Source organism: Anastrepha ludens, chromosome 5 (assembly GCF_028408465.1).
Source record: "Anastrepha ludens isolate Willacy chromosome 5, idAnaLude1.1, whole genome shotgun sequence".
Lineage (NCBI taxonomy): Eukaryota > Metazoa > Arthropoda > Insecta > Diptera > Tephritidae > Anastrepha > Anastrepha ludens.
This window is the reverse complement of record NC_071501.1, coordinates 70,660,578-70,686,817: the sequence shown is the minus strand read 5'-3', so window position 1 is coordinate 70,686,817 and position 26,240 is coordinate 70,660,578. Positions and strand designations below refer to the sequence as shown.

General features: G+C 34.9%; 2 protein-coding genes across 9 annotated transcripts in view; both read left to right on the top strand.

The window, feature by feature from the left end:
- Nucleotides 1-789: 789 nt before the first annotated feature.
- LOC128863615 (RNA-binding protein 5-A-like) lies at nt 790-12,153 on the top strand. The gene is made up of 13 exons (XM_054102855.1): nt 790-1,088; nt 1,188-1,305; nt 2,426-2,719; nt 2,791-2,941; nt 3,000-3,066; nt 3,425-3,498; nt 4,441-4,536; nt 4,597-4,711; nt 4,817-5,053; nt 9,952-10,458; nt 10,534-11,392; nt 11,456-11,696; nt 11,761-12,153. Exons 1-13 carry the CDS (start codon nt 1,073-1,075, stop codon nt 11,872-11,874), a joined length of 2,889 nt encoding a protein of 962 aa, XP_053958830.1. The 5' UTR covers nt 790-1,072; the 3' UTR covers nt 11,875-12,153.
- A 5,464-nt stretch (nt 12,154-17,617) lies between these two features.
- Nucleotides 17,618-26,240, top strand: part of LOC128865195 (dnaJ protein homolog 1) — a 119,472-nt gene continuing 110,849 nt past the window's right edge. The window contains exons 1-2 of one of the 8 annotated variants that reach the window (XM_054105298.1): nt 17,618-17,668; nt 19,011-19,268. The gene's annotated coding sequence lies outside the window, so the exon portion shown is untranslated. Of the gene's footprint in view, nt 17,669-17,713; nt 18,166-18,233; nt 18,662-18,939; nt 19,269-26,240 lie in introns of those variants that run through there. The other 7 variants (XM_054105297.1, XM_054105299.1, XM_054105295.1 and 4 more) reach the window with 7 other exon arrangements.

Below are 26,240 nucleotides of genomic sequence, written 5' to 3'. Positions count from 1 at the left end.
CCTGTTTCGTGACAGCCGAAGTCTCTCACACCATTTTGGTTTTCACCAAACTAATGGTCAAATCTGGTAAATCGATCATCCTTGTATGAACGCGAACTACAAATACCAAATACAGGTAAATATCTCACTTTTCTGCAAATATATTCATTTATATATTGCAAATTAAGTGAGGTATTAACGGTTGCATCATACTGCCCACATTCACCGACTTAAACGTACGTTCTCTGCCAGATGACAGGATCAAAAACATATACTGCCACAGTTGTAAATAACCAGAGAAAAAGGAAACAATCTTCCCCTTGTTCTGTGAATGCCCTGCCCTATGGAAGGACAGAATGTTAATCCTGGGCAGGCCGCTGTTCTAGAGTCTCGAACAACTGTTTGGCTTAGATGTCAACAACCTAATAAGGACAGACTGGATATAGTCATGCTGTAAACTGGTAAACAAGTTGGTAACGAGGATGCGGCAACAAAATGGTGCTAGTTGGATTCTGGAAGAATCACCACTCAAACCAACCAACCAACAAAAGTATTGTAACTTGTACAATTTAAATTTTTTATTAAAATAATTCAAAAGCTATGTATTATAGATAAATTAACTATTTGTAGTTGTTGGTTTATTATACAATGAAAAATTGTCAATTTGACACACAAACCCGCTTTTTTCTATTTACATTGGCTATGGGCATAAGCTTGCTCATTTTTGTGTGTCTTAAGTTAAACGTACACGGCGTTGAGTGTGATTTTAAAGTGACAGTTTAATACCTACTTGGCATCTCTATAACTTACTCGTTATAACCCACGCTGTCAAATAAGAAGTGAAAAATCAATGAATCTTTCAATCTTGTGTTTCTCATAGTGAAAATTTCTTAATAAGTTTTAATTGAAGAAATGCTAAATATTCTTTAATTCCATTATAAAATAGAGCAGTAACGTTGGTTATAAAAGAGAAAACAAAAGAAAAGTAAGAGTTGGGTTTCTAACAAACGTCGACTGAAACTATACTGTGCGGATATCACCGCTTTGTAACTCGTTATTTACTTGTGAAAAAGGAATTGTGGCCAGCTGCCATATGAATATGGACAGACGTGAGTACTAGAGATTTTAATTGCGAATTAATGATTTTGATGGGAAAAAGTGATTTCAGTTTATTAATATTTTACAATACTTCCACGATTATTTTCTAGGTTCAAGAAGCATATCACCTGTTAATCGGCGACATCGTAATGGCGGCAACTTGGCTGGGGCGGGCTCACGACGCGATTACCGGCGATACAGTCGCTCCCGTTCGCGATCAAGATCACGGTGAGTGTGGGTTTAAATAATTACCTTGTTTGCTGCTCGGGTGCCAAAATTGGTCACGAATAATCGAAACGGGACCAAAACAGAAATGGATCATAATTCTCTTATACCGTTCAAAAGTAATTAAAAATAATCGATTCCGTAAAAAAGTTATTTTGCTTCACTAATTTTTATTCAGTAACGCACTAAATTTCCGATTTATAGAACTTGAGCACTATTGCACTGTATTCTTGAGATTTTCAGCAAGCTACTTTGCTAAATATTGTTAATTAATTATATCAATATTCCAGTAAAATATTGAGGGATGAAAAAAAAAAATCATTGGAAAATAGTGTCTGGTATTGCCAATTTATTGGAATAAAATGTTACTTAAATTTTGAATATAAGGTGTCCGCAATATTGGGCGTCAGATTTATAAAAAAAAGCTCTGTGTTAGGGGTATCCGCTCGGACATTCGGAAAGATGTAAATTGAGATAACTTCACCTCTGGTGTGAAAAAGCTCTGGCCCATTGTTAGGCTACTGTCAAATCTGACGAAATACAATAACATGGGTCTATCGCAAACCAGGCGATACACGAGCTATGTTAGTAGGAAATTTACTCCGTACCCTTCAGAAGATAGGCTCAAACGTTATGTTGTGACATCACTAAAATACACAAACCACAAATTCACTGAAGTTATACATTTGATATGTATCCTCAAGTTACGACATATGAGGCTTTGCCAATACACTCCTTCCCGCTTAAATAAATAGTGGTTGAAACCTAATAGAAAGACAATCCTAGTGGAGTAAGATACGGTGCATAAGACAGGGCTGGTTTACTGGGGCGGTAGCCCTTGGTCGGGAAAACAACATGTCATTCCGGTAACGTAGAACCGGTTGCCATGGGAATTTTAGGTTTAAAGGTAAGTAGCAGAACACGGCGCTTTGCACACAGCTGTTGGAATGCTACTTCAGGTTTCACTCCCTTACTTTATCCGAAATCCCTATTTCTTTGAGCCTTCGCATTGAATAGGCTGCTACAACAACAACAAACTTGTATTCAAAGTTGCATTTGTTGACGTATATATAAATCTTATATTTCTTCTAATACTCTTTAACTTATTTTACTTTTTACTTAGTGAACGCAATCGTGATCAAAATTTTCGCCGTCGCAATACCCGCTCCAAATCGCGTGATCGGTTGGGTCCACATCGTCGCGGCGGTAGTGGCGAAAAAGATTTATATCGCGATTTAATATATGATGACTATCAAGATGATAAAAGCTATAATGCACGAGGACATCGCGGTCGTGGTGGCGGTGATGATGATTTTGCTGATGACCGTGATCGTTTTTGGAACGATCGTGGCAGGGAGAAAGGACGTGACTTCGATAGAGATCGTGATCGTGATTATGATCGGGATCGTGATAGAAGGCAAGACATGCCAACCACAGTGTAATGTTGTTCATTAATCTATTATTTCTATTTTATTTTTATTTTTGTAGAGATAATCGTCATAATCGATATGGCCGACGTTATGATAATGATCGGGACAGTGATGATAGCGATGAGAGTTACCATAATCACTTCTATAACAAAACTCCATCTAATACAATAATTGTACTGGGTCTACAATCGCATATAACCGAGGCTGATGTAAGGATATGAATTATATAAGTAACATTTATTTAGCACACATTTATTACATTTGTAGCTAATGAGCATCCTGATACAGCAAGGCATGACCGCTTCAATAAGGCTTATACGAAAACGTCAAACAGGTGGGTTTCAAAGACAATACTTAAGTTTTAGAAACATGTTTTTGGTAAAGTAGCTTTAAGAAAGTATATAAGTGAAAAAAATATGTAATATTGATGGCACGTAAGTACCGACTGAGGCAATAGAACCCCTAAAATGGGACTACATACAATTACAACGGTTACAAATATACTGCAGCAGCTACAATAAAAAAATTCTACAAACAATTGTACCCTATATTGCTTGTAGTAATTGAATTAACAACATGAAACGATATTTGTTGCAATTCCACATTAAAAAAATCCAACTATATTCAACAACAACAAAAATACATTATTTTTTGACGTAAATATTTTGTATTTGCTTCTATCTAAAATTTAGGTGCATCACGAGGTTTCGCTTTCGTCGAGTTTAGTACCATTGATGAAGCTGCACGTTGGATGGAGCTAACCCAGGTATCACTTGTTGCTCAACCACCTCTACACACACCCATCAAAGATCTCAGATCACGTTCAAGCGCATACATTGTTTTAAGTATAAGTGAAATAATATTGTCGTGAAGGATTTGCGTTAGAAACTGACAGAAGATGAGGGCTAGAAGAAATTAGTAAATGCTTAATTATTTAAACTATTTGCAAGGTGTTTAGATAGCAAATTATGCGAAGAGACTAACAAATACTTTTTTTAAATAATTTAAACAAACTACAAAGCAAAACTATTAAAATTTTTAATTTAGTTCCATAACATTTTTAAAGGAATGAATTTGATCAATATGTGTAGCGTTTCCAAGCCGTTAGGACTTACGCACTTATATTTATGTACATATCCGGATTGATCAGTTTAGTTTTTAGCCATGTCCAGTAGAGTTTGTATTATTTAAAATGTTGATTAGTTAAAAGTAAATTGAATATAGTGTAGATAATATATGTAGATAGCTATGTGACGATGGATAAATATCAGAAAAGTTAGGTCAGCCGAGTTTAGTTGCAGGCACACAATATCGCGAAATCACCAACGCAGTAATTCAGCTGATACCAAAAATTAAGCGCAAAGAAAAAACACGAATGAACATCGTTCAAAACATCAAATTGCTCAGCCAGACCACCATTCTATAACATATCCGAGATATGTATAGAAAATTTGCATGTTTGCATTTTAATCGTGTTGAGAGATTCATGGAAATGGCATAAAATGAACAAAGTGCGAAAAAATATAACTAGTTGAGTCATATTCAAGTCTAGAACTTTCGATGCGAAAAAGCGAGTGCTACCTGCAACAATGCAAGCTCATTGCAATCAACCAACCGGTGACTGTGTAGTCTGTGGGAACCTAAAAAGTCAATTGTTGCTAATGTATTCCTTTTTTCTTTCATTCTCTTCCCTTTCCATGCACTTTAGGGCTCACTGCAATTAGCGGATCAAACGTCTGCGAATCTTCAATACAGCGTTTCACCCAAACAGAAAGTGAATGTTACTGACTGGCATTGCTTCAAAGTGAGTTGAATGAGAAGTATTACATTATTTTGAAATGAAATACCTTTTTTCCCCTTTTAGTGTGGCGTTTTGAATTTCAAACGACGGGATGTCTGTTTTAAGTGCTACGTATCGCGTGGGGATAGCGAAAAAATTGGCGAGGGTAGTGAAGAAGCCAGCCACATCCTAACGAAAAGTATATCTTGCAAACTGCTTGCTAAAAATCTAAGCAATATTCAAATAACAATACATATTAAAATTTAAACTAAAATTCTACTGATCCTTCAATCCTCCAATGCAGAGATCATGTTACGCAATTTGGATACATTAACCACGGAGGAGACTGTGCTCACCGCCATGCAGGAACATGTACCGGATTTGGCAAATAAAATTACGAAAATACTCATCAGTCGTGACACCTTAACGCAGACATCTCGTGGAATTTGCTACTTCAATTTCGACAGCTTAATTGACTCGATGAATATGTATAGTGCGCTAAAAGCATTGGATCCACCACTGACCATCGATAATCGCCAATGTAAGTTTCTTTGAATAATATATCACAGTTTAATTGCATTTATAGTTAAATTTTGTGAATTTAGTTCTTTAATCGAAACACAACAGGCTTTAGTAGAGGGTTAGCTTGGTGTTATTGCAACAATATAAAATACTTCTTAATTTTATCTGTCTTGTAATCCACGTGGACGTGGTTATTGTTGTACTGCATAAGCATTTCTATAAATGTTTGGGGAATGCTTCTGGAGTGGCAGTGACTGATTTCGATCCACTAACCACCTAGCCAGTTATGAATTAAACAAAAAATTTCCCTTGAACCCAACATTGCATATGATTTATGGCGGTCAAAAGACGAGCGTCTTGCTTCTCATCACATTTCGCTTAAACTGTTATGAATTTCCATTGCTTTTCAAAACATCTACTTATATATACTTTGAAGCGCTGACTTCATAGTCCGGGAGCCAGGGGTCGATTTTGGCTGACGATCTTCCCACCGCTATAAACGCAGCTGACCATCATTATTATATTTTCATATGTCCCCAAAATTATGTAAAAAAATTTCAATCGGCATAAAGTAGGTTTACTTTTTACCTCGCCTGTTCAGCTCACGTATTTCCCCCCCTCTACGGCGCAGCTGACTATTTATTTTTTATTCTACTAAATGTCAACAATACACAAAAGAAATTTCAGCCGGTATTAAATGAGTTGTTAAAAATTTTTTTTCAACACGTTTCGCAGCATCCCAGGCACGTACCCACCGCTACTGGACCTGCTGACGGTTGGTTTCGTCATCCATTGGATGGAGTCTGCCTTCAGTATTAAAATCAGTCGGCTTGAAATGATGAGGTCAAAATGACCCCTGGCTCCCGGACTATAACCATATCGCTTGTGCGCTAACAGCTATACACAAAGTCACTTGATCATCGGTAAATTGTAGTTGTTTTCATATAAACCATTTCCGTTTGTCGAGCAGCGGAAATCTTTAGCGAACAGAGAAGTGGTGAATAGAATGCGGCATAAATCTGTGTCGTTCCGGTAACGTAGAACCGACTGCCGTGGTAATTTTTTCCATCGATGTTCTTCATTCTGGGATTGTCATTCCACTTTAGTGTGTTATCGTTGTTGTTGTTGGTGGTCGGAACTTAAAGACATTTTATTATTATTTATTTATATAATATATTTTTTTGTATTTATTTACTTATTTATTTTTATTTATTTATTATTATTTTTTATTTATTTATTATTATTATTTTTTATTTATTTATTATTATTATTTTTTATTTATTTATTATTATAATTTTTTCTTTATTTAAAGAAGACCTTTATTTAAACAAAAAACAGTAATTATATAATATTAGTAAGTTAATGAATTATATATTCGCCGTTGCTGTTACAACCTCTTCCAATTTGTTGATGCCGTTTTGTTGATTCAGTTTTTAAGAATCTCTTTGTTATCATAAGGTTTGACAGGTAGCTGAAAAAATGGTAATCGGTAGGTGCAAGGTTCGGAGAGCTTTGGAGTGCAGCTTTGATGACTTGTCCGTTGTCGTGAAGGAGTATGGTTTGACCATGTCGATCAGGTCTTTTGAGTCGAATAGCTCCATTGACGCAGGTTAACTGGACAATGTAGAGTTCCTTGTTGACCGTGGCATTCTTCCCGAGCATTTCCCAGTGCACCATGCCCTCCCAGTCCCACCAAAAACATACCATGATCTTCTTTGGATGAAGATCCGGTTGGACTCTCGGCTTTGGCGTATCTCCTAGAGCCACCCACTCTTCTTTTCTTTGCTTCATATTGATGTATGGGCACCATTTCTTATCTCCCGTGACGATTCGGTACAAAAAGCCTTGTTTATGACCGCGTGTTGCTCGATGGCGGGCGAGATAGTGAGAAGCAATTTGAAGGCGACTTTCTTCGTGTTTTTCGTTGAGCTCGCGAGGCACCCAGACTCCCAATTTTTCGGTAAATTCCATTGAATGAAGGTGATTGAGAAATGCTTCATGATCGCAGTTCACTTTTTCCAATTCACGACTGTTTTTTCGACCGTTCTCCTTCAAAAATGATTTGAGATGTTCTTCATCGAATTCAGAAGGCCTTCCTCTGCGGGACGTGCCATCGACGTCAAGGTTACCATTTTTGAATTTTGCAAACCATTTCCGTGCTTTAAACTCGCCACTTTTTTCATACATGTGGCAATTATCCCGGACTGCTTCGGCACCTTTTTGACCTCGATGAAAGGCAAAGAAGAGCAAGTGCCGAAAATGTTGATTTTTGCCTCCTGGGTATTCCATTTCTAAGCCTCAAAACTGATAAAAAAGAGGTGGTCTGTAAAGTCGGTTTACTGACGATAGTTTAACGTGATAACGTCATAAGAAAATACTGATTGAATGGTTGCATTTTTCAAAAGAAAATTTTAATTTTATTTGTTTGATAGATATTTTGTATGGATATAGAGAATGAGTTAACATTAACATAACATAATATACTTTAACATAACATAACATAACATAACATAACACAACATAACACAACATAACATAACATAACATAACATAACATAACATAACATAACATAACATAACATAACATAACATAACATAACATAACATAACATAACATAACATAACATAACATAACATAACATAACATAACATAACATAACATAACATAACATAACATAACATAACATAACATAACATAACATAACAAATTACCACGTATTACAGCACTTATCAAGAGCTTTCATTTGATACCCATATTGTACATACACAACCAAAGGTTACCCGGGTCCACGTTTTGATTTATATCTCGAGACCCCAGTCACGGAGCGGCATGAAAAATACTCTGTACTAAAGCATTCACCAACAGCTTTCATTTGATACCCATATTGTACATACACATCCGAAGGTTACCCGGGTCAACGTTTTCACCTATATCTCAAGACCCTATCTACCAATAGGTATTCAAACTATACGGAAATCATCTTCAATACCTACTTAACAATGTGTGTAAGTTTGGTTTAATTCATTTCAAAGACACGGCGGGTCCACGTTTTGGCATATATTTCGAGACCCTAGTCATCAATAGGTATGAAAATTACCCCGTATTAAAGCACTTATCAACAGCTTTCATTTGATATCCATATTGTATAAACACATTCTAGGGTCCACGTTTTGGTCTCTATCTCGAGACCCTAGTCACGGAGCGGATGGAAATACTCTGAACTAAAGAATTCACCAACAGCTTCCATTTGATACCCATATTGTACATACACATCCGAAGGTTACCTGGGTCCACGTTTTGACCTATATCTCGAGACCCTGTCTACCAATAGGTATCAAAACTATACGGAAACCATCTTCAATACCTCCTTAACAATGTGTGGAAGTTTGGTTTAATTCGGTTCAAAGACACGGCGGGTCCACGTTTTGGCATATATTTCCAGACCCTAGTCATCAATAGGTATGAAAATTACCCCCTATTAAAGCACTTATCAACAGCTTTCATTTGATATCCATATTGTACAAACACATTCTAGGGTCCACGTTTTGGTCCCTATCTCGAGATCCTAGTCACGGAGCGGATGGAAAAACTCTGAACTAAATCATTCACCAACAGCTTTCATTTGATACCCATATTGTACATACACATCCGAAGGTTACCCGGGTCCACGTTTTGACCTATATCTCGAGCCCTATTTCCAAAATAAAATATAATCCATGTTACTCGTGATGTAGCTTTCGAATGGTGAAAGAATTTTTAAAATCGGTCCAGTAGTTTTTGAGCCTATTCATTACAACCAAACAAACAAAGTTTTCCTCTTTATAATATTAGTATAGATATGGTAAATATTACCATACATTTTTTCCTTCATATATAATAAGAAAATAATAATAATAACATTAAAACAACAGGTATTATTAACAAACTTGGTTTTATTTTAAATTCTTCAAGTGAATCAAATTAATAATAATCAATAAGAAGGCATATGCAAATACAAATACGTGAATTTATATATGTACATATGCGCATATACATACATATATACGCTCACTTAAGTAGGAGAGAGCAAGATGTCGAACGTTGCCGTTCGTTTGCTTTGTTTGCTTTGTCGTTCCTTCCGCGCTTTCGCTTGCAGTTCATTCAATGCAATGAGCAAGGTAACTACATATGAGCAAGGTAACACTAATGTGAGCAAGGTAACACTAATGAGCAAGGTAACACTAAAGAGCAAGGTAACACTAATATGAGCAAGGTAACTACATATGAGCAAGGTAACACTAATGAGCAAGGTAACTACATATGAGCAAGGTAACACTAATGAGCAAGGTAACGACACATTTTTTCGTGCGTGCAGCCTGTTAAATCGAATTATAAGACGTTATCACGTCAAAATTATAAATATACTATATATATAATTTGCGCGTACACCCTTTTTGTGTGTTTGGCCGAGCTCTTCCTCCTATTTGTGGGGTGCGTCTTGTTGTTGTTCCACAAATGGAGTGACCTACAGTTTCAAGCCGACTCCGAACGACAGATAATATTTTATGAGGAGCTTTTTTATGGCAGAAATACACGCGGAGGTTTGCCATTGACTGCCGAGGAGGGACCGCTATTAGAAAAAATGTTTTCTTCATTTTGTACGTTCTCCGCTTTCCGAATGGTAGTCATAATTCAACTAGTGGGCTATGGAAACAAAAAAATTAAATTAAAAACCAAAACAAAGGGAAAACCCGTATGGGTATGCCGTATGCTAACGCTGTAAAATGTGTACCGACAATTATTGTGAAGCTATTATTCTAACATACAACAACAAACCGAAAATAAGAATGTACAAAACACTGATACGACCCATCCTTAAATATGGTATAAAAAGTATAAAAGTATAAAAATTTACATAATTCTTAACGCTTTTTCAGTGCTCATCACCTACTGCATAGATCATGAGAATCGCGAAATCGTACCCAAGAAAAACGAATCTGGAGCAGGGGCTTCTGCTTCTAGTACTATCGGTCCAATGACGGCTGCCGAAATGATGGCTGCCTCGGGTTCTCTAGGTGGCGGCGCCTCAGAATACACTTTGGCCGATGTGCCGCGTTTGGCGGAATACAGCGCCGCGTTATATGCTTCGACACCTGCTGAACATGCCCAGTATTTACAGTACTATACCGAGTATTACATAAGCGAGATAAACAAAGGTCATTATGGTAATTTGCCAAGCTCCGTTCAAGTGGAAGAAACATCGGCGAATTCAGCGGCCGCTGTTGCGCTTTCGGCCATACAACGAAAGCAAAAGAAAATGAATAGCATTGAGACAACAGCAACGCAAGCAGCAGCAGCTGCAGCTGCGGCCGCGGCAGCGGTGAAAGCAAGTTTAGCAGCCAAGACTGTCGTTACGCCGAAAGGAAACGACGGCAAGACGTATCGTAAGAATATTATTGTATATAAATGAGATTTAAAGTCGTTTATTTACTAACGAAATATTTTATCTTACGATTTAGCCACACCCGATGTCACACTGTATCAATATGATGAAACCTCAGGGTATTATTACGACCCCGCAACGGGTCTGTACTACGACGCACATTCCCAATACTATTACAACAGCGAAACAGGTGCTTATCTTTATTGGGATCAACGGAAAAGCACCTACGTACTGGCAACACCCGCAGCCGTGGCCGCCACTGTGCAGGATGTAGTCAAGAGTGAAACAAATGAAGATAATGCGGCCTCTTCATCTGCTGGTAACGCAACTGCCAGTGCTACGGTCGCCAATGAAGATGAAAAGAAAGAGAAAAAGGATCCAGCAAATAAGCATGACAAAGTGAAGGTTGCCAAGAAAATAGTTAAGGATATGGAAAAGTGGGCTAAGCAGTTGAATCAAAAGAAAGATTATACAGTAGTTGCCACGCCGCAACCTATATTGCCTTCGAAAACAGATGATGTGCCGTCTTTTACTGCTGGCGCAACAGGTGGAGGTGCTAGTGGATACTTGTCAAGTGGCTATGCTGATGTCGGTTTCTCAATCTTAGAGAAGAAGGAACGTTCCAAATTAGTGGATTATCTGCCTTCTGCGGCGAGTGGAAACAAACTCACTGCATATGCGTCTGATTCGGATGATGAACATGCCGGCTCATTACCGTCAACGTCAACGGGCGGTGCTGCTACGTCTGAAACTAGTGAGAAGGACTATGTCGACTTCCAAAAACTTACATGTCTGCTATGTAAGCGTGCATTTCAGTCACTGGAAATATTGCAAAAGCATTTAAAAATGTCGAATTTGCACAAGGAAAACTTGCAAAAATTTAATTTATCTCGTAGTTCTACTGCCTCTGGGGATTCCATGAATGCAGGTTTATCGTAAGTGATTCCCGTTTGCTTATGGTTTTTTTTTTGTTTATGTCAAACATTTTTCTTTGGCAGTAATTATCGGGATCGTGCTAAAGAGCGACGCCAAAAATATGGTGAGAGCGATCCACCTGTTGCGAATCGTAGCCGTGAGCGTTTCGAAATGGAAATGAAATCAATTTCAACACGTCAACCAGAAGCGCCACCAATGCCAATAGGGTCGAATAACGTTGGGAATCGTTTGCTGCAAAAAATGGGCTGGTCCGAGGGACAAGGACTAGGCCGAAAAAATCAAGGCCGCACCAGCATTATAGAGGTTTACCGATTACCCTATACAATTAGTGCAATTGATTGGTAATATATTTTTGATATCTTTGCAGGCCGAAGCACGCTCGTCAACAGTAGGCTTGGGTAACAAATCCGGCATTACCCCCGGTGAAGACTACAAAACCTACATAAAGAAAATGATGAAGTCGCGCTATGAGTCAGTCTGATTCATTTGCTCTAGTTTAATCTTTACAACAAATGTAGTAAAGTGTTCCGTGATTTTGAATAACAATTTTCCGTTACAGGAAAAACTACGTAGATGCATGTATTTAGAAGGCAGCAAGCGTCTTTTCATAACACAATCAATTATACTTTCACTGCATCATTGTTGAACATTTGTACACTATTCAATTAATAAATCAGTATCTATTGAAAATAATATGAAGAAAAAATGTAGCTTGTAAATATAATAATTAAATGATGCATTGCAAATAAAATGAAGCAACAAGTTTTATTCTACGAAAACACGTTTGAAGCTATATACATGGAAATATATGTAAGTATTTATATTTATTTATTTAACAGCGGTCATTCCTCGACAGGCAATGGCAAACCTCTGAGTGTATTCTGCCATGAAAAAGCTTCCCATAAAAAACATCTGCCGTTCGCAGTCGTCTTAAGACTGTAGGTCTTTCCATTTGTGGAAGAACATCAAGGCCCACACTATAGATAGGAGGAGATCGCCCAAACACTCAAAAAAGGGTGTATAATATATGTATATGTGTAGTGAATACCCTACCTACAAGGGTAGCATGAAATGGCAACATTTAAACAGCTGATTAATAAGAACCGTAGCAAAGTTTGTTGAATAAAATTCAATTACACACGATTTCACAACATAAATATTTTGCATTTTATAAGCTACTTTTGTTTAAATAAATAAATATAAATAAATTGCCCGGCTATGTTTTTTCCTCCGGATTCTTGTGGTAGAGAACTTTTAAGGTTTTCAAAGCGATTCAATTTTTTTTAGTACAATTGATTTTTGAAAGATTCACAACAATCTCTCACGGCAGAGGTTTCCCTTGTTGTTGTTATTGTAGTAGCATAAATCCGGGTCATTCCGGTAACGTAGAACCGATGGTGGTGGGAATTAGGGTTTTACCTCTCCTATGCTGCTACTACAGCCAGTGCCCAGTTACCTACGTTTGTTGTTGGCCCCATTGATTGGCGACTACCGTAACCTAACCTAACCCTTTCATTTTATCTACTGAATAGTTGCTGAATTTCTCACTAATGCCCACTCTCCTTAAGCTCTCTGGAGATAGGTAAGGTTAAGAGTCGTTTGACAAAATACCGAGCCTGTGTAGATGTCTGCGCTGCCTGCAATGACCAGTGAGAATGACAGTGAGAATTCTCAGTTTGTTTTACTGAGGTTTATGAGATATTTAAATATCTTTGGATTATAGCCTCCCAGTAGGGACCTCACAGACTGGTGCAAGCTGAAGACGTTCGCGGACGTGAATGCTATAGCATTCATTTTTATAGTGATGTAAAATGATGTGAATGCTATAATTCAAATTTTAAAACCAATTTTTGTTCATTTAATTTCATGGTACCTTAAGTTTTTGTAAATAATTAATATACATTTCAAAGTAATGACCAATTGATACATTAAGTACTTTCATATTATTTTATTTCTTCTCTTTGCATTTACAAATTTCCTTAAGCCGGCACATTGAGTACACTAGAAGTGTAATACTTGACGTGAATGCTATAGCTTCTCTATTTCGTAGAATTCTCAGAGAGAGCTGACTGTATCATTGCACATTTTTTTCTGAAAATTTCCCTAACTTTCAACAATGTGCATTGTAAATGCTTAGACATTTCATTATCTGCTTCAGTTAGACATTTGAGAAAACATCAGTTTTTTTAACCCTCGTATAACGTTTTTGAAAAATTAATTAATGATTTTGATTCAGATCAAGATATAGAGGTAAATGTAATATATTACGGAAATAATTGGAAATGAAATCAATAAATTTATGGAGACTTTTGTGATAGAATATGGACAATTCAGCGAAAACTCAAGAGAATGTACCCCTAATATATTTTCATCAAACAATATGGATTTATCAACATCATCATCTTCGGATTCGGGAGATTCTAACGGCATAAATATTTGAAATGGGATAGATGAGACAACTACTTTGTGGAATGAAGATACTGCAGAAATACAAGACTTTCATTTTGATTGGTCTTCAATGGGTATAGCTGATAATCTAAAAATTTATAAAATTCCGCAAGATATTTTCGGTAAAATTTAGTCTACGGAAATAATTCTTTTAATTGTTAGTTGCACAAATGAATACACAAAGATATGGAGATATTCTTTGGCCATTGTTTGTTGCAGGCTCAAATAAAGACACTAGAATTCGTTCAAATTGGTCTAACAATCGATTATATTATCATCCAATTTGCGGGGCATCTATGACCGGGCGCAGGTTTGAACAGCTATTGCGTTGCGTACATTGTGAATCCGTACCAAATAATGACAGGCTATCTAAGATTTCCGAACTTTTGAAGCTTATAAATAATTCATTTCAAACGGCATACCTGGAAAAAATGTATCGTTAGACTATGATGCTGCATCGAGGGAGACTTAGTTTTCGGCAATATATAAAATCAAAGAGAAATAAGTACGGAATTAAATGCTATGAGCTTTGTACACATGATGGCTATGCTCTCCATATAGACGTATATAAAGGCAAAGTAACACATGAGGTGTCTTCCTTATCTGTAGTGGATTCTGTGGTTATGAGACTAATAGAACCATATTTATCGAAGGGTCATTCATTATTTATGGACAACAACTAATAGTGTTGGACTGAGCAATCGATTACTTAGTTTTAAAATTCATACCATGGGAACCTTACGTACCAATCGCAAAATAAATCCGAAAGTCGTAATGCAAAAAACAAAAAAAAAATTCAGAGAAGGAGAACATATGTATATGGAGAAGACAGGGCAACGTCTATATTAGTAAGTGGAAAGACAAGTTAGATGTGCTTTGTGTCACAACGGAAAACCATCCCAAATTAATTGACGTGCATAATAAATATGGTATTTCGAAGAAAAAGTCAATCGAGATTGCTAATTATAACGCAAATATGTCTGGCATAGACAGATGTGATCAAATGATATTATATTATTCCTCACCTAAAAAATCTATCCATTGGTTAGATAATGACACTATATAAACCTTTTTTTCTCATGTGCCTCATATGCCATACGCTGCCTTTGTTACCGGGACTCAACTGAACTGAATGCGATTGCGCGCCCCTAGTAAGTTTAATTTCTCTATGCATTCCAAGACCATTGAGGACTTAATTTCAAAAGATGATAGGGCTTTGAATGTAGCCTAATTTCGGAAGTTTTCGTCGATCCTTGCAGGATGAATTTTGTAAAGGCCGTTCCAAAACGGTTGTTTTGCCAGTTGACAACGCTAGATCGCCATGTGACATATCGCGAGATAGAAACATCCTAGGGCATTAGTGGGAGCAGAAAGCACTCAGCATTACACGAGCATTTGGTCGTCAAGAATATTTGTTCTTGTTAGACACCGCAGGCGTGTATTGCAAACATCTGGGGATCTCCTTCAATTTTCGACTTCCCGAGGGCCTTTCAGGTGGAACTGATGGCGAATGAAGGATGGCATAATGAAACCGCATGCAGAATTGTGGCCAACTCTCAATGCGAAACACACGGAATCTCTGCTAAGCGGAGATAACACAGTCTTAGCACACTGATTTCAGTTATAGCGAAGCATTGCCTATGCGGCAGAGTATGGGCGGGCAAACACATGACTTCTGCAGAAGTTTTCTAGATGAGGATGAGGAAGAGACGATCCCGCACCTATTGTGCCTTTGTCCTGCTCTATCCAGACGTAGATTTACTACTTAAGGTAGACAATTCTTTAATGAAGTGAAAGATCTTAGTTCTGGGGAAATCAGGGATCTTCTAAAATTTTTTGAAAAGTACACACTGGTTTTAGGAGAGACAATGACAAGTTCCCCTCACAACATCACAATGGGCTATGAACCTGAGTGTGTCCTGCTTCAATCTAACCTAACTTAGATAACCTAGATAGACGTCTTTGACAACGTAACATCACGGGCGAATCTTGCATATATGTAAGATAATGAGTCGGAAACAAAACAGCCATGACCATTGCCATCAAACTAGAGGAACTTAAAACAGTAAATTCTGAGTGATTCACAATCATATGTTTCCCATAAGTTTTCGGAGAATTAAGTAAAATCATCCGCTAAAGACAAATTATCCTTCACCAAGCCAATGCGAGCTCTCACGTATAGGCTCGCACAAGAGAGTTTTTGAGCATTCAAAAGATCGAATTAATGGGCCATCTGCTTCAAAGCCGTGATTTGGTACCTAATAGCTTGTTTTTGTTCTCGCACATCAGAAATAAAATACGAGGTCAACGCTATTTAAAGCATGAAAAAGCTGTTGAAGCTTTTACAGAGCTCATTTTGGAGGTATCCAGGGCTGAGTGGCAAAAGTTCTTTGAAAACTGGTTCAGGCGAATGTAGCAGTGTATTTTCTTTTGAGGAATATATTTTCAAAAGCAATAAAGCCATTGTCATTATTGTTTTACTGTATTTTCAGTGTTGGGCGCACAATATGAAAGGAAAGTCTCGTACTAAGAAACTATCTTTATGTGAACAAAGTTTTACGAGTAATATTACTGCATAGGTGGGCACACTGCATTATAAATTTACTGCATTACAAATAGCAGTAATCAGTAATATTTTACTGATAATGAAGTTTAATTTGCATTACCAGTAAATTTTTACTGATTACTGAAAAAAATTTGCAGTAAAAATATTTTTTTACTGATTACTGAAAAAAATTGCAGTAAGAATATTTTTTTACTGATTACTGAAAAAAAATGCAGTAAAAATATTTTTTTACTGATTACTGAAAAAAATTGCAGTAAAATTACTGATAATATAATTTGATTTGCATTATCAATATAATATTTACTGTTTATGGGAAGTCAAAATGTAATACACTCTCATCACGAAATTCAATCATTTACATATGTACTTTCTTTCTTTTTTTTGGTTTCTGTTATTTTCCTAAATAACAAAATAATAACCCCATAACTGTAACTGCAAATTTTGAAATGCTTGTGTTAAGAAAGGCTAATAGCTAATAGCAAATCGAATTATATTAACAGTATTTTTACTGCAATTTTTTTCAGTAATCAGTAAAAAAATATTCTCACTGCAATTTTTTTCAGTAATCAGTAAAAAAATATTTTTACTTCAATTTTTTTTAGTAATCAGTAAAAAAATATTTTTACTGCAATTTTTTTTCTTTAATCAGTAAAAAAATATTTTTACTGCAATTTTTTTCAGTTATCAGTAAAAAAATATTTTTACTGCACATTTTTTTCAGTAATCAGTAAAAGTTTACTGGTAATGAAAATTAAATTGCAATATCAGTAAAATATTATATTTACTGCATTTTTACTGTTACTGCAAAGTGCCCACCTATGTATTACTGGGTGCTAGAACTGTAGTTTTTATGTGCTTGGCATAACATCCGCTGAGCAAGGCAAAAAGCATATCTTTAGGCTGTGCCAAGAAAAAATCTTAAACTCTTGGCAGTACTGGGAATACTGAAAAAGCTTAACAAACTTCAGTCAACTACCATACGAGTGTATACAAATAACAGCAAACATGACGCACTGCTGGTCATAGCAGTGGCCTCTCCACATACATATGGCAAAACAAAAAAAATAATTGTTTCCATGCGCTTTGAGCATTTTTGTTGTATCCACTTTTTGATTTGACACAAGTTAGTACAGATACCCGGCTAAATAAAAACTTTAGAAAAGAAATTAAGAGCCAATGAAAAGATTCCACTCGCACTAATTGTTTTCAGTATCAAATCAGCTGCTGACGATGATAGACGTGTACGCGCACCCAGAAACAGGTTCGTTGTGATTCAATATTCGTATGGGACTCAAGCCGTACTTCTCGGATCGACACCACTCCAAGTACACATAGTACATTTGCTAACCCAGCCCAAAATACACTCGAAACAGAAATTTTTTGTTGAATTCTGTTTTGTTTTTAAACGTTTTACGTCAGAGGCGCGACGCGAGCGTATGAGAGAGCGCGTCTACTCGATCGGGCTTTTGTGAACCTTACGAGCTAACTATGAATGTACGTAAATACGTACATGTGTACATAGGCGCATACATACCGACATAGACTATTAGCCCAACTAATGTGTGCTCAATGCTTTTTCAGCGATCGCGCTGCGCAGCAGACCAATTGATCGTTAAACGTTTTTACGGTGTTTACAGCGATACTGTGAATTTTTAACGGAAAATAAAATTATAACCAAGAAAGAGTGAAGGACGCGCTAACATACATACATATAATTAAATATACAAACATATTTTCATTTGAACTAGCGCAAATTCTGTGAGTTTTTTAATTTTTAACTTGCATGGTAAATATTTTTTTTTTTTGACGCTCGAGTGCCTGCGAATTTTTGTTTTCGTGTTTGTGTTTGTGACTGTGTTTTGTTTTATTCAAAAGAAGATCGAGAAAAAAATCACTATCCACTCTCGGCTCTCAAACTGGTCGTTTCGTCTGCCATATGTGGTCAAAATTAGTCGTAAAGCAAAAAAGTTGGAGGCAACAAAAAGAAAAGAACAAGAAAAAACGCGAACTAATACTCGTATCGAAAAGAACACGCTGTTGAAAAGCCCACGGACTGCGGAGAGGCACACAAAACACGCTGAAAGCGAAAAGGCTCAAGTAAATTACGAATTAGTATCTGATCTATCTTTGTATCTGTCGGTTGGTTGGTTGGCTGGTTAGCTGGCAACTCGCAGTTGTGTTCCGGTCAGTTTTAGTCGTGCGTTGACGCTGTTGAACGCGAGTGAGATCGTGCTTGTGAGTGAATTAGTTAGAGGTATTGGGTATTGGATGTGCGCGGGGCGGATGGCTTGAAGAAGACAATAGTCACATTATCCAAACGAAAAATAGTGAAATAGTGGAATTACAAGCAAACAAAAAAGAAAAGTTTCAAGAAATTACAAGCGTCTTCTTCTGCTTCAAGAACACTATGCGATCGTGCGGGTTGTAGTGCATTTATGATTTAAGAATTTCTAGTACAGAGAGAAATCTTTAACTCAGCAATTTGTTTTCTAATATTTCTTTTTACTAATTTTTTTGTCTATTGAAAAATAGGCGTGCAGCGATAATCTTATAACCAAATAACTAAAAAAATAATATTTGTAACAAAAATTGTTAATCCACAGAAGTGTAGTCGAGCAAACAACAGCTGGGCAACTGGATAACTGCGCGTAAAATTCATACTGATTCACACAACGAGTGTAGCTAAAAAAATATTGAAAATTTAAACTTCCAGCAGCTATATATTATTAACAATAGCAACAACAAGCATTGCTTACACTACAACAAATAAGAAAAAAAAATAACAACAACAACAGCGTAACCGATTGTGCAGAAAATTATCAACCGGTGGTGAACGCGCCACGGAAAAATATACAAATAAGGTATAAAGAAACAAGTTAAGTTAGTAATATATGAAACAAAAACAAAAAAATTGAGAACCAAAAAAAAAAAAAAAACAAAGACACAAATAGTTTTTTAATAAAGCTTGCGCAACATTAAGTGTGGGGAAAACATCTAAGTTTGCGAATTGTTAGGGCAAAACTGAAAAATAGATAACTTTAGTTAAAAAAAAATCTCTGAGTGTTTCATGTTAAACTACATCCACACTTTACATGGTATGACATTGTCAAAGTGCTTATATACGCAACTGCAGTTACGAACCAACAAAATAAAAAATGGGTAGAACATTTTTATTTGCTGTAGTTAATTAAATTAATTTAGTTAATTAAGAATTATTTACCCCTTTTCTCAAATTTACTTTCTCTTACAAAAAATTTCGTAAATATTTCTATATTCTTCTACTAAATTTTCGTCAGTAAATTTGATTTGCAAAATCTACAAAATGAAGACTTAATTAAAAAGATTTTTTTCTGTTTTAATCATATCTTTGTAAAATCTACTAAATTAAAAGTTAATTAAAAAATTCAAAACAATTTTTTCTTTTATTTCTGAAACAGTTATTTATGTTTCTTTCACATTTATGTGATTAAAAAAATGTAAATGGAAAATTTATTTAAAAAATTTAAAATACTGATATTGTAAAATGCTTTCTTTGTATTTTCAAATGTTTATTAAAGGTGTTTTTATTATTTTACTTAATTTCCGTGAGTAAATTTGATATTCACATTAAAAATTAATAAAAAAAATGATTCATAAAAAATTATTTTACTAAATTTTCGTCAGTAAATTTGATGTTCAAGCTAAAACTTAATGAAAAAATTATTGATTAAAGTTTTAAAATTTAAAGCCAAATAATTTCAAGTTTTAAAATATACATTATACTTAAAAATTTTAAAATACTGATTATTCTAATTAATTTTATTTCTAAATATTTCTTTTCTCTATACATATTTATATTTAGTGACAGGCATATGTGACTTCCAAGCACTCAAACTTACAAAGGAATAAAAAAAAAAAAAAAAAAAAAAATAAATCTTTGTGCTCTCCAAATGGTTCTTTATTATATTAGTTTACTAAATTTCCTTAAGTACACATGTTTTGCAAAATCTACAAAATTAAAACTTAGCTAAAAAGTTTAGTTTTTATATTTCTGTAACATATCTGTGTAAAATCTACAATATTAAAAGTTTTTCAAAAAAATGAAAAATATTTTTTTTTATATTTATGAAACAGTTCCTTATTCTTCTACAACATTTCCGTCAATAAATGTGATTTAACAAATTGTGCGAATCAAAATTATTTTAAAATACTTATATTTTGAATTACTTGGTTTAATATTTAAAATATTTATTAAAGGTTTCCTTATTATTTATTTTAATATACTATTGTAATTTCTGGCAGTAGATTTGCTATTCAAATTAGTAAAAAAAATGTATTTATTAAAGTTTTCAAAGCTAAATGAATATTTTAAGTTCTTAAAATATATAATTAAAATTTTTGAAATTTAAGTTTTTGCTTTTGTTTCCAAATATTTAGTTTCTCTTCTTTTAAATGCCAGCCAATAAAATTAAAATTTTAAATATTTCTAAAAATTGCTGCCACTTCCAACAGTTCCAACAGTAAATGTGATCGCAATTGAAAATTAAACAGAAAATACTTAAAAATACAGATGTCTAAGGCACATTAAATAGGTAGCAGCAGTAGGGTTGCCATTTTGATTTTTTTCTATTTATTTGGCTTCTAAATGGACAAATTGCTCTGAACTGTCCATCTTTGTTTATAGATTTTGACATTCTAGGGGTCAAGGTAAAAATAAAATACATTTCTCTTGTTGTTTGTGCTTTACTGATGCTACTTGTTTAATGTGTCTTAGACATCAGTATTTTAAAGTTTTTTATTTAATTTTCAATTGCTCTTATTTTATGTACAAATGTTTTTATTTAACTATTTTTTACTTATCATTTTACTAAATTTATTTTAATTTTTTATTTATTTACTTAATTTCCGACAGCAAATCTGATTTGAAAAATTTCAAGTTAAAAAGAAATTAATTATTAAAATATATATAATATTTCTAATTTTTAGCATATTGAGTGCTTTAAATACTTAGTCTCAAAGTTTTTCTAAAGATTTTCTCTTCTCCTACTAAATTTTTATTTATTTTTAAAATTCACGAAACTAAAATTTAATGAAAAATTTATAACCTTGTTTTCTAAACGTTTCTGAAATATTTCTTTATTCCTCTAGTGAATTTCCATCTATAAATGTGATTTTACAGTTGAAAATTAATTAAAAAATTCTCAGCACTGCTGTTTTCTCATCCATTGTTTATTTTTTTTCAAATATTTATTAAGATTTCTTTATTCTCCTACAGAAATTCTGGTAGTAAATCTATTCTAAAAATTAAAATTTAATTGCAAAAAATAAAAAATTTAAAACCTAAAAGTTAATTACAAAATTTGAATTTTTTAGAATAAATATTTTTAATCCGTAAATTACTTATAATTTTAAATACTTTTCTTTCTTAATATTTCTAAAATATCTGCTTAATTTCCGCCAGCAGTTGACTTTCAAAATCTTCAGAATTCTTAAATATTTGCCTTTGCAACGTTCAAATTTTCTTCTACCGAATTTCGCTTCTTTTGATTTGCCTGCAAAAGTTTTCCACTCATTTTTCGGTTTTTCGAAAATTTTCATGGTTTCATTTCTTTAAATAAATTTTATTTTTAGCACTTTTGCTTATTTTTGATTTGTTTATTTTTTTCTTTTTAATTTTCATTTATTTTGTTAATTTGGTTGTTGTTGTAACTTTGCGCGCGTTGTGTGATTTGCGCTCATTTAGTATTTGGTTTTTCGAATTTGGAATATCATTTATATGTACAGATGAATGCATTTGTATGTGTGCATCTACATATCTATGTTGTAGGTTATTGGTTAGTTATAGGTTAACCTTAGGTTGCGGTAATTTTCTTTGATTCTGTTTTTTTTCGTTTGCTTTTAATAGGCAATAATACGAGTATGTAGTAGTAAACAGGGTGCGAGATTAGCAAATGTTAAATGCACAAATAGTATTGGAAAAAAGCAAGCAGAAAATTTTACGATAGAAAAACAATAGAGGAGGATGCCACTAAGGTCCTGTGTTTCCATATACGGAGCTTGGTAAGAATGTCACAATGTTACATTATGCTCCTTGGTATTTTTTGATCTCTAGCTTGAGTTGAATAGCTTCGTTTCTTACTTCTATCGTTCTCGAATTATCTGGAATTTCCGGAAGCCGTCCACTAGAATCCCTTCTTCTTTCCATATATTTATAAGTGTGTATTCCTTCTTTAACTCCTGATAATGCAACCAAAGAGCTCGTGCTGCGCCCGTTCATAGCGCGAACTGAAGTTCAATCACTTTTTCGATGGTGGTACACAGACTTTCAAAGTAACTTTTCTTATTCTTATCTCTGATATTTCTGGCATGGCAACTTTGGATTACTCGTATCTATTAACTTCCTCATTCTTTCTCCTTCTTCATATAGCTATAATGGTTTCGTCTAATGGACGTTCATTGGAGTTCGAGGTAGGTATTGAGTCTATAAATTCTATTAAGGCGAATGACTTGTGTTTACTATGGTATGAGGTATACCATTTGAGATATACCATGTTCGTGGACTCGGGGTCTATTAATAGTTGAAAGTGTTCCAATTCCAGCTTGGCGGTAACTTCCAGTGCTTTCGCGTTCGATAGCAGCGTCTCGCTGTTAGGGTGTATGCAGATGTGTCAGAAAAACCGGATTGCCTTGCTCCATAATACAGTAGTAGATGGTATTTATAACTTTATGAAGGTATCCCTACCAGCGGAGTAGTGATGCCATAGTTGGTCTTGGATCCAAGATCATACGATATATGACTACCTTCCTGGTGGTTAGGTCGTGCTATTCCCAATTGGACTTTAAAGTTTTGTACAAAGTTGTTTTGACCTGAAATTATACTATAAAAGATTTTCTAGCGATTTTTGACACGTTTTTTTAATTCTGAAGAAACTGGGTAAACATTCAAGATCGACCAACTTCGGCCAAAAAATTAAAATTTTTTTAAATCTGAAAAAAATTTAGTTTTTCTCACAAAAACGGCTTTAAATTATCTACCTTCTTCCGTTTCGAGTGTGTGCTAGCGATCAAATGTTAAGTGCAGCAAATTAGCTTTGTAATAAAGGGTGATTTTTTAAGAGCCATAGGAAAGTTTTTAGAAAAAACACACGTAAAATTCAGAAAAATTCATGAAATTTTTTTTTAAATCGATAGTACAGTCCATATAATTTAATGTTTGAAGATTATTTCATGCAAATGTTGACCGCGACTGCGCTTCAAATGGTCCATCCGCTTAGTCCAATTTTGGCATACTCTTTCCAATGTTTCGGCATATAAATGCTTCAATGTTGTCTTCCAATGCGTTAATTGAAGCAGGCTTGTCTGAAAATAATCTAAAGGCGTTATATCGCACGATCTGGGTGGCCAATTGACAGGTCCCGAACGTGAAATAAATTGTTCACCGAACTCGCCTCTCAACAAGTCCATTGTTACGCGTGCTGTGTGGCATGTGGCACCGTCTTGAAACCACATGTCATGCAAGTCAAGCTCTTGCATTTTGGGCAACAAAAAGTTGGATATCATTTCACGGTAGCGCTCACCATTCACAGTTTCGTTACGATTCGCAGCATCTTTGAAGAAGTACGGTCCAATGATACCTCCAGCCCATAAACCGCACCAAACTGTGACTTTTTCTGCTTTTCTGGATACATTGGTAGCTCTTGCAATTATTCTGGCTGATCTTCATTCCAAAACACAATTCTGCTTATTTACATACCCATTGATCCAAAAATGAGCTTCGTCGCTGAACACAATTTTTCGATAAAAAAGTGGATCTTCGACCAACTTTCCAAGAGCCCATTCACCAAAAGTTCTGCTTTGCGGTAGGTCGTTCGGCTTCAATTCTTGCACCAGCTGTATTTTGAAAGGCTTCACACCTAAATCCTTTCGCAAAATTTTCCACGTTGTTGAGTAACAGAGGCCCATTTGCTGCGAACGGCGACGAATCGATAATTGATGGTCATCATTAACACTGGCCGATACAGCTGCGATATTTTCTTCAGTTCGCACTCTACGTAAGCGTGTTGGTGGTTCGATGTCCAATAATGTAAATTTGGTTCTAAATTTAGCCGCTTCAGTGGGTCGATTAAACTGACCATGAAATGGAAGAAGCGCGCGATAAACTTTCTTAACAGAACACGCATTTTTATAATAAAATTCAATGATTTGCAAGAGTTGTTCGTTTGTAAGACGATTCATGGTTAAATTATAGACCAAACTAAAGATGTTTGACAGTGAAACAAAACACGAAACGTGCGTCAGCTGTTTAAACCAACTGTTTAAAAAGGTAATAGCTAAAAAATCAGAAAGAAGAAAGACAGTGCCGCTAGCATGGCATTACTTCCTACCTATAAGTCATTGCTTTTACATTACAAGAGAAAATTATTTAATTTTGAGTTTAAAATAAATTTACTATGCCACATTGCTTTTTTCACGAAGAAAAGCTGTGTGAGTTTCGCTAAGTTTTTGGGTGTGCTGAATTCGATTACTGCTTCAGGATTTTTCTACCATATCACATTAAAGTACTTATAATGAGTTTTCGGCAAAAATGCAATTTTATAATTTTTTACAATTGATAGAGGATACATTTTTTTTTTCCAAAATTAAAAGTTATTAAAAATTTAAGTTAATATTTTACTCAGTTGCTCTCATTTGCTTAAAATTTAATCAGGAGTCCTGTTCAAGCGCCTTATGTATTTAACAGTAAGTGCTAACATAAAATTGTAAATTTACATGTTTAGTTATCGAACAAAATGGTGCTTAAAACTGCAAATATCATTCGCGGAAATCTAAAAAAATAAGCATAGATGTTATTATTAGCAACTGATTAAATGGTAGCAGCTTGGATCTGTTTGCAATTATTCTTTTCATACACATATTCTTATTTCTGATTCAACATGGCGCTGAGTCTAATTTTCTAGACACCATGTTTCACAAGCATAGAGAATTGGAGACTTAACATTTGAATTATAGATTCGAAGTTTGGTATGATTTCTTTGGACAGCCACACTGGTCGGAGATTATCAAATGCGTTTCTTGCTTTCTGCAGGCTTGTGAAAACATCACTTTTGCATCCCGCATTTGCCATGAATTGGCTTTCATAGCTATCTCATTAAACAATAGTAATGTAGAAAATTTAAAAGTGGTTTCAAAAACGTGCATGAATTCTCTTCAAGGATTAACTATCGTGTTTTCTAATATTTTTCTGAATCCTTGCTAAAATAAAAAGAATAAAAAGCAAGGAAAAAGCGATTTTAATGCTTTTTTTGTTGAAAAATCAAGCGCTACGCTACAAACATATGTATAACTATCGAATAAATATGGTAGTAGTGCTAGATGTGCCTTTTACAGCCTGATATACCCATAAAAACCATATAAAGTTTTAACTTCATCTGTCCAGCCATTCTCTTGTTTCACTCGATCGAATTTTTGGAAAAACATTTTCTCAACGTTTTCCGCATTTTTATTGTAAAAAGTGACTAAACCAAAAAGAAAAAAACTTTTTTCCCCCAAAATATTGTAAAACAAAATAAATATTAAAAAAATAATTTTTAATTCTGTTTTTGAAATTACACCAGGATACTTAAGAAAACAACGTACCTCTAGGATTAGCGTTATCCAGATTAGTCCAACCGGTGTCAGTAGTTGTTTTAGCTCTGGTGCAAAGAGAAAACCTAGTTGTGCTTGTAATCGTAGGTGTATCAGATCGTTTTCTCGCTCACTCGTCTGCTGCTCCAAGTATAGATTGGAGATATTGCTTGGATCTTCGTAATTTTTGCACTAATTTTGATTTACACGAGTAAGGGCATACATTGATC

Excerpts from the sequence above, each read along its gene's own strand:
- LOC128863615 (XM_054102855.1), top strand. Across the intron at positions 11,393-11,455 it reads TCCATGAATGCAGGTTTATC|TAATTATCGGGATCGTGCTA; the intron begins GTAAGTGATTCC and ends TTTCTTTGGCAG. Across the intron at positions 11,697-11,760 it reads GCCGCACCAGCATTATAGAG|GCCGAAGCACGCTCGTCAAC; the intron begins GTTTACCGATTA and ends ATATCTTTGCAG.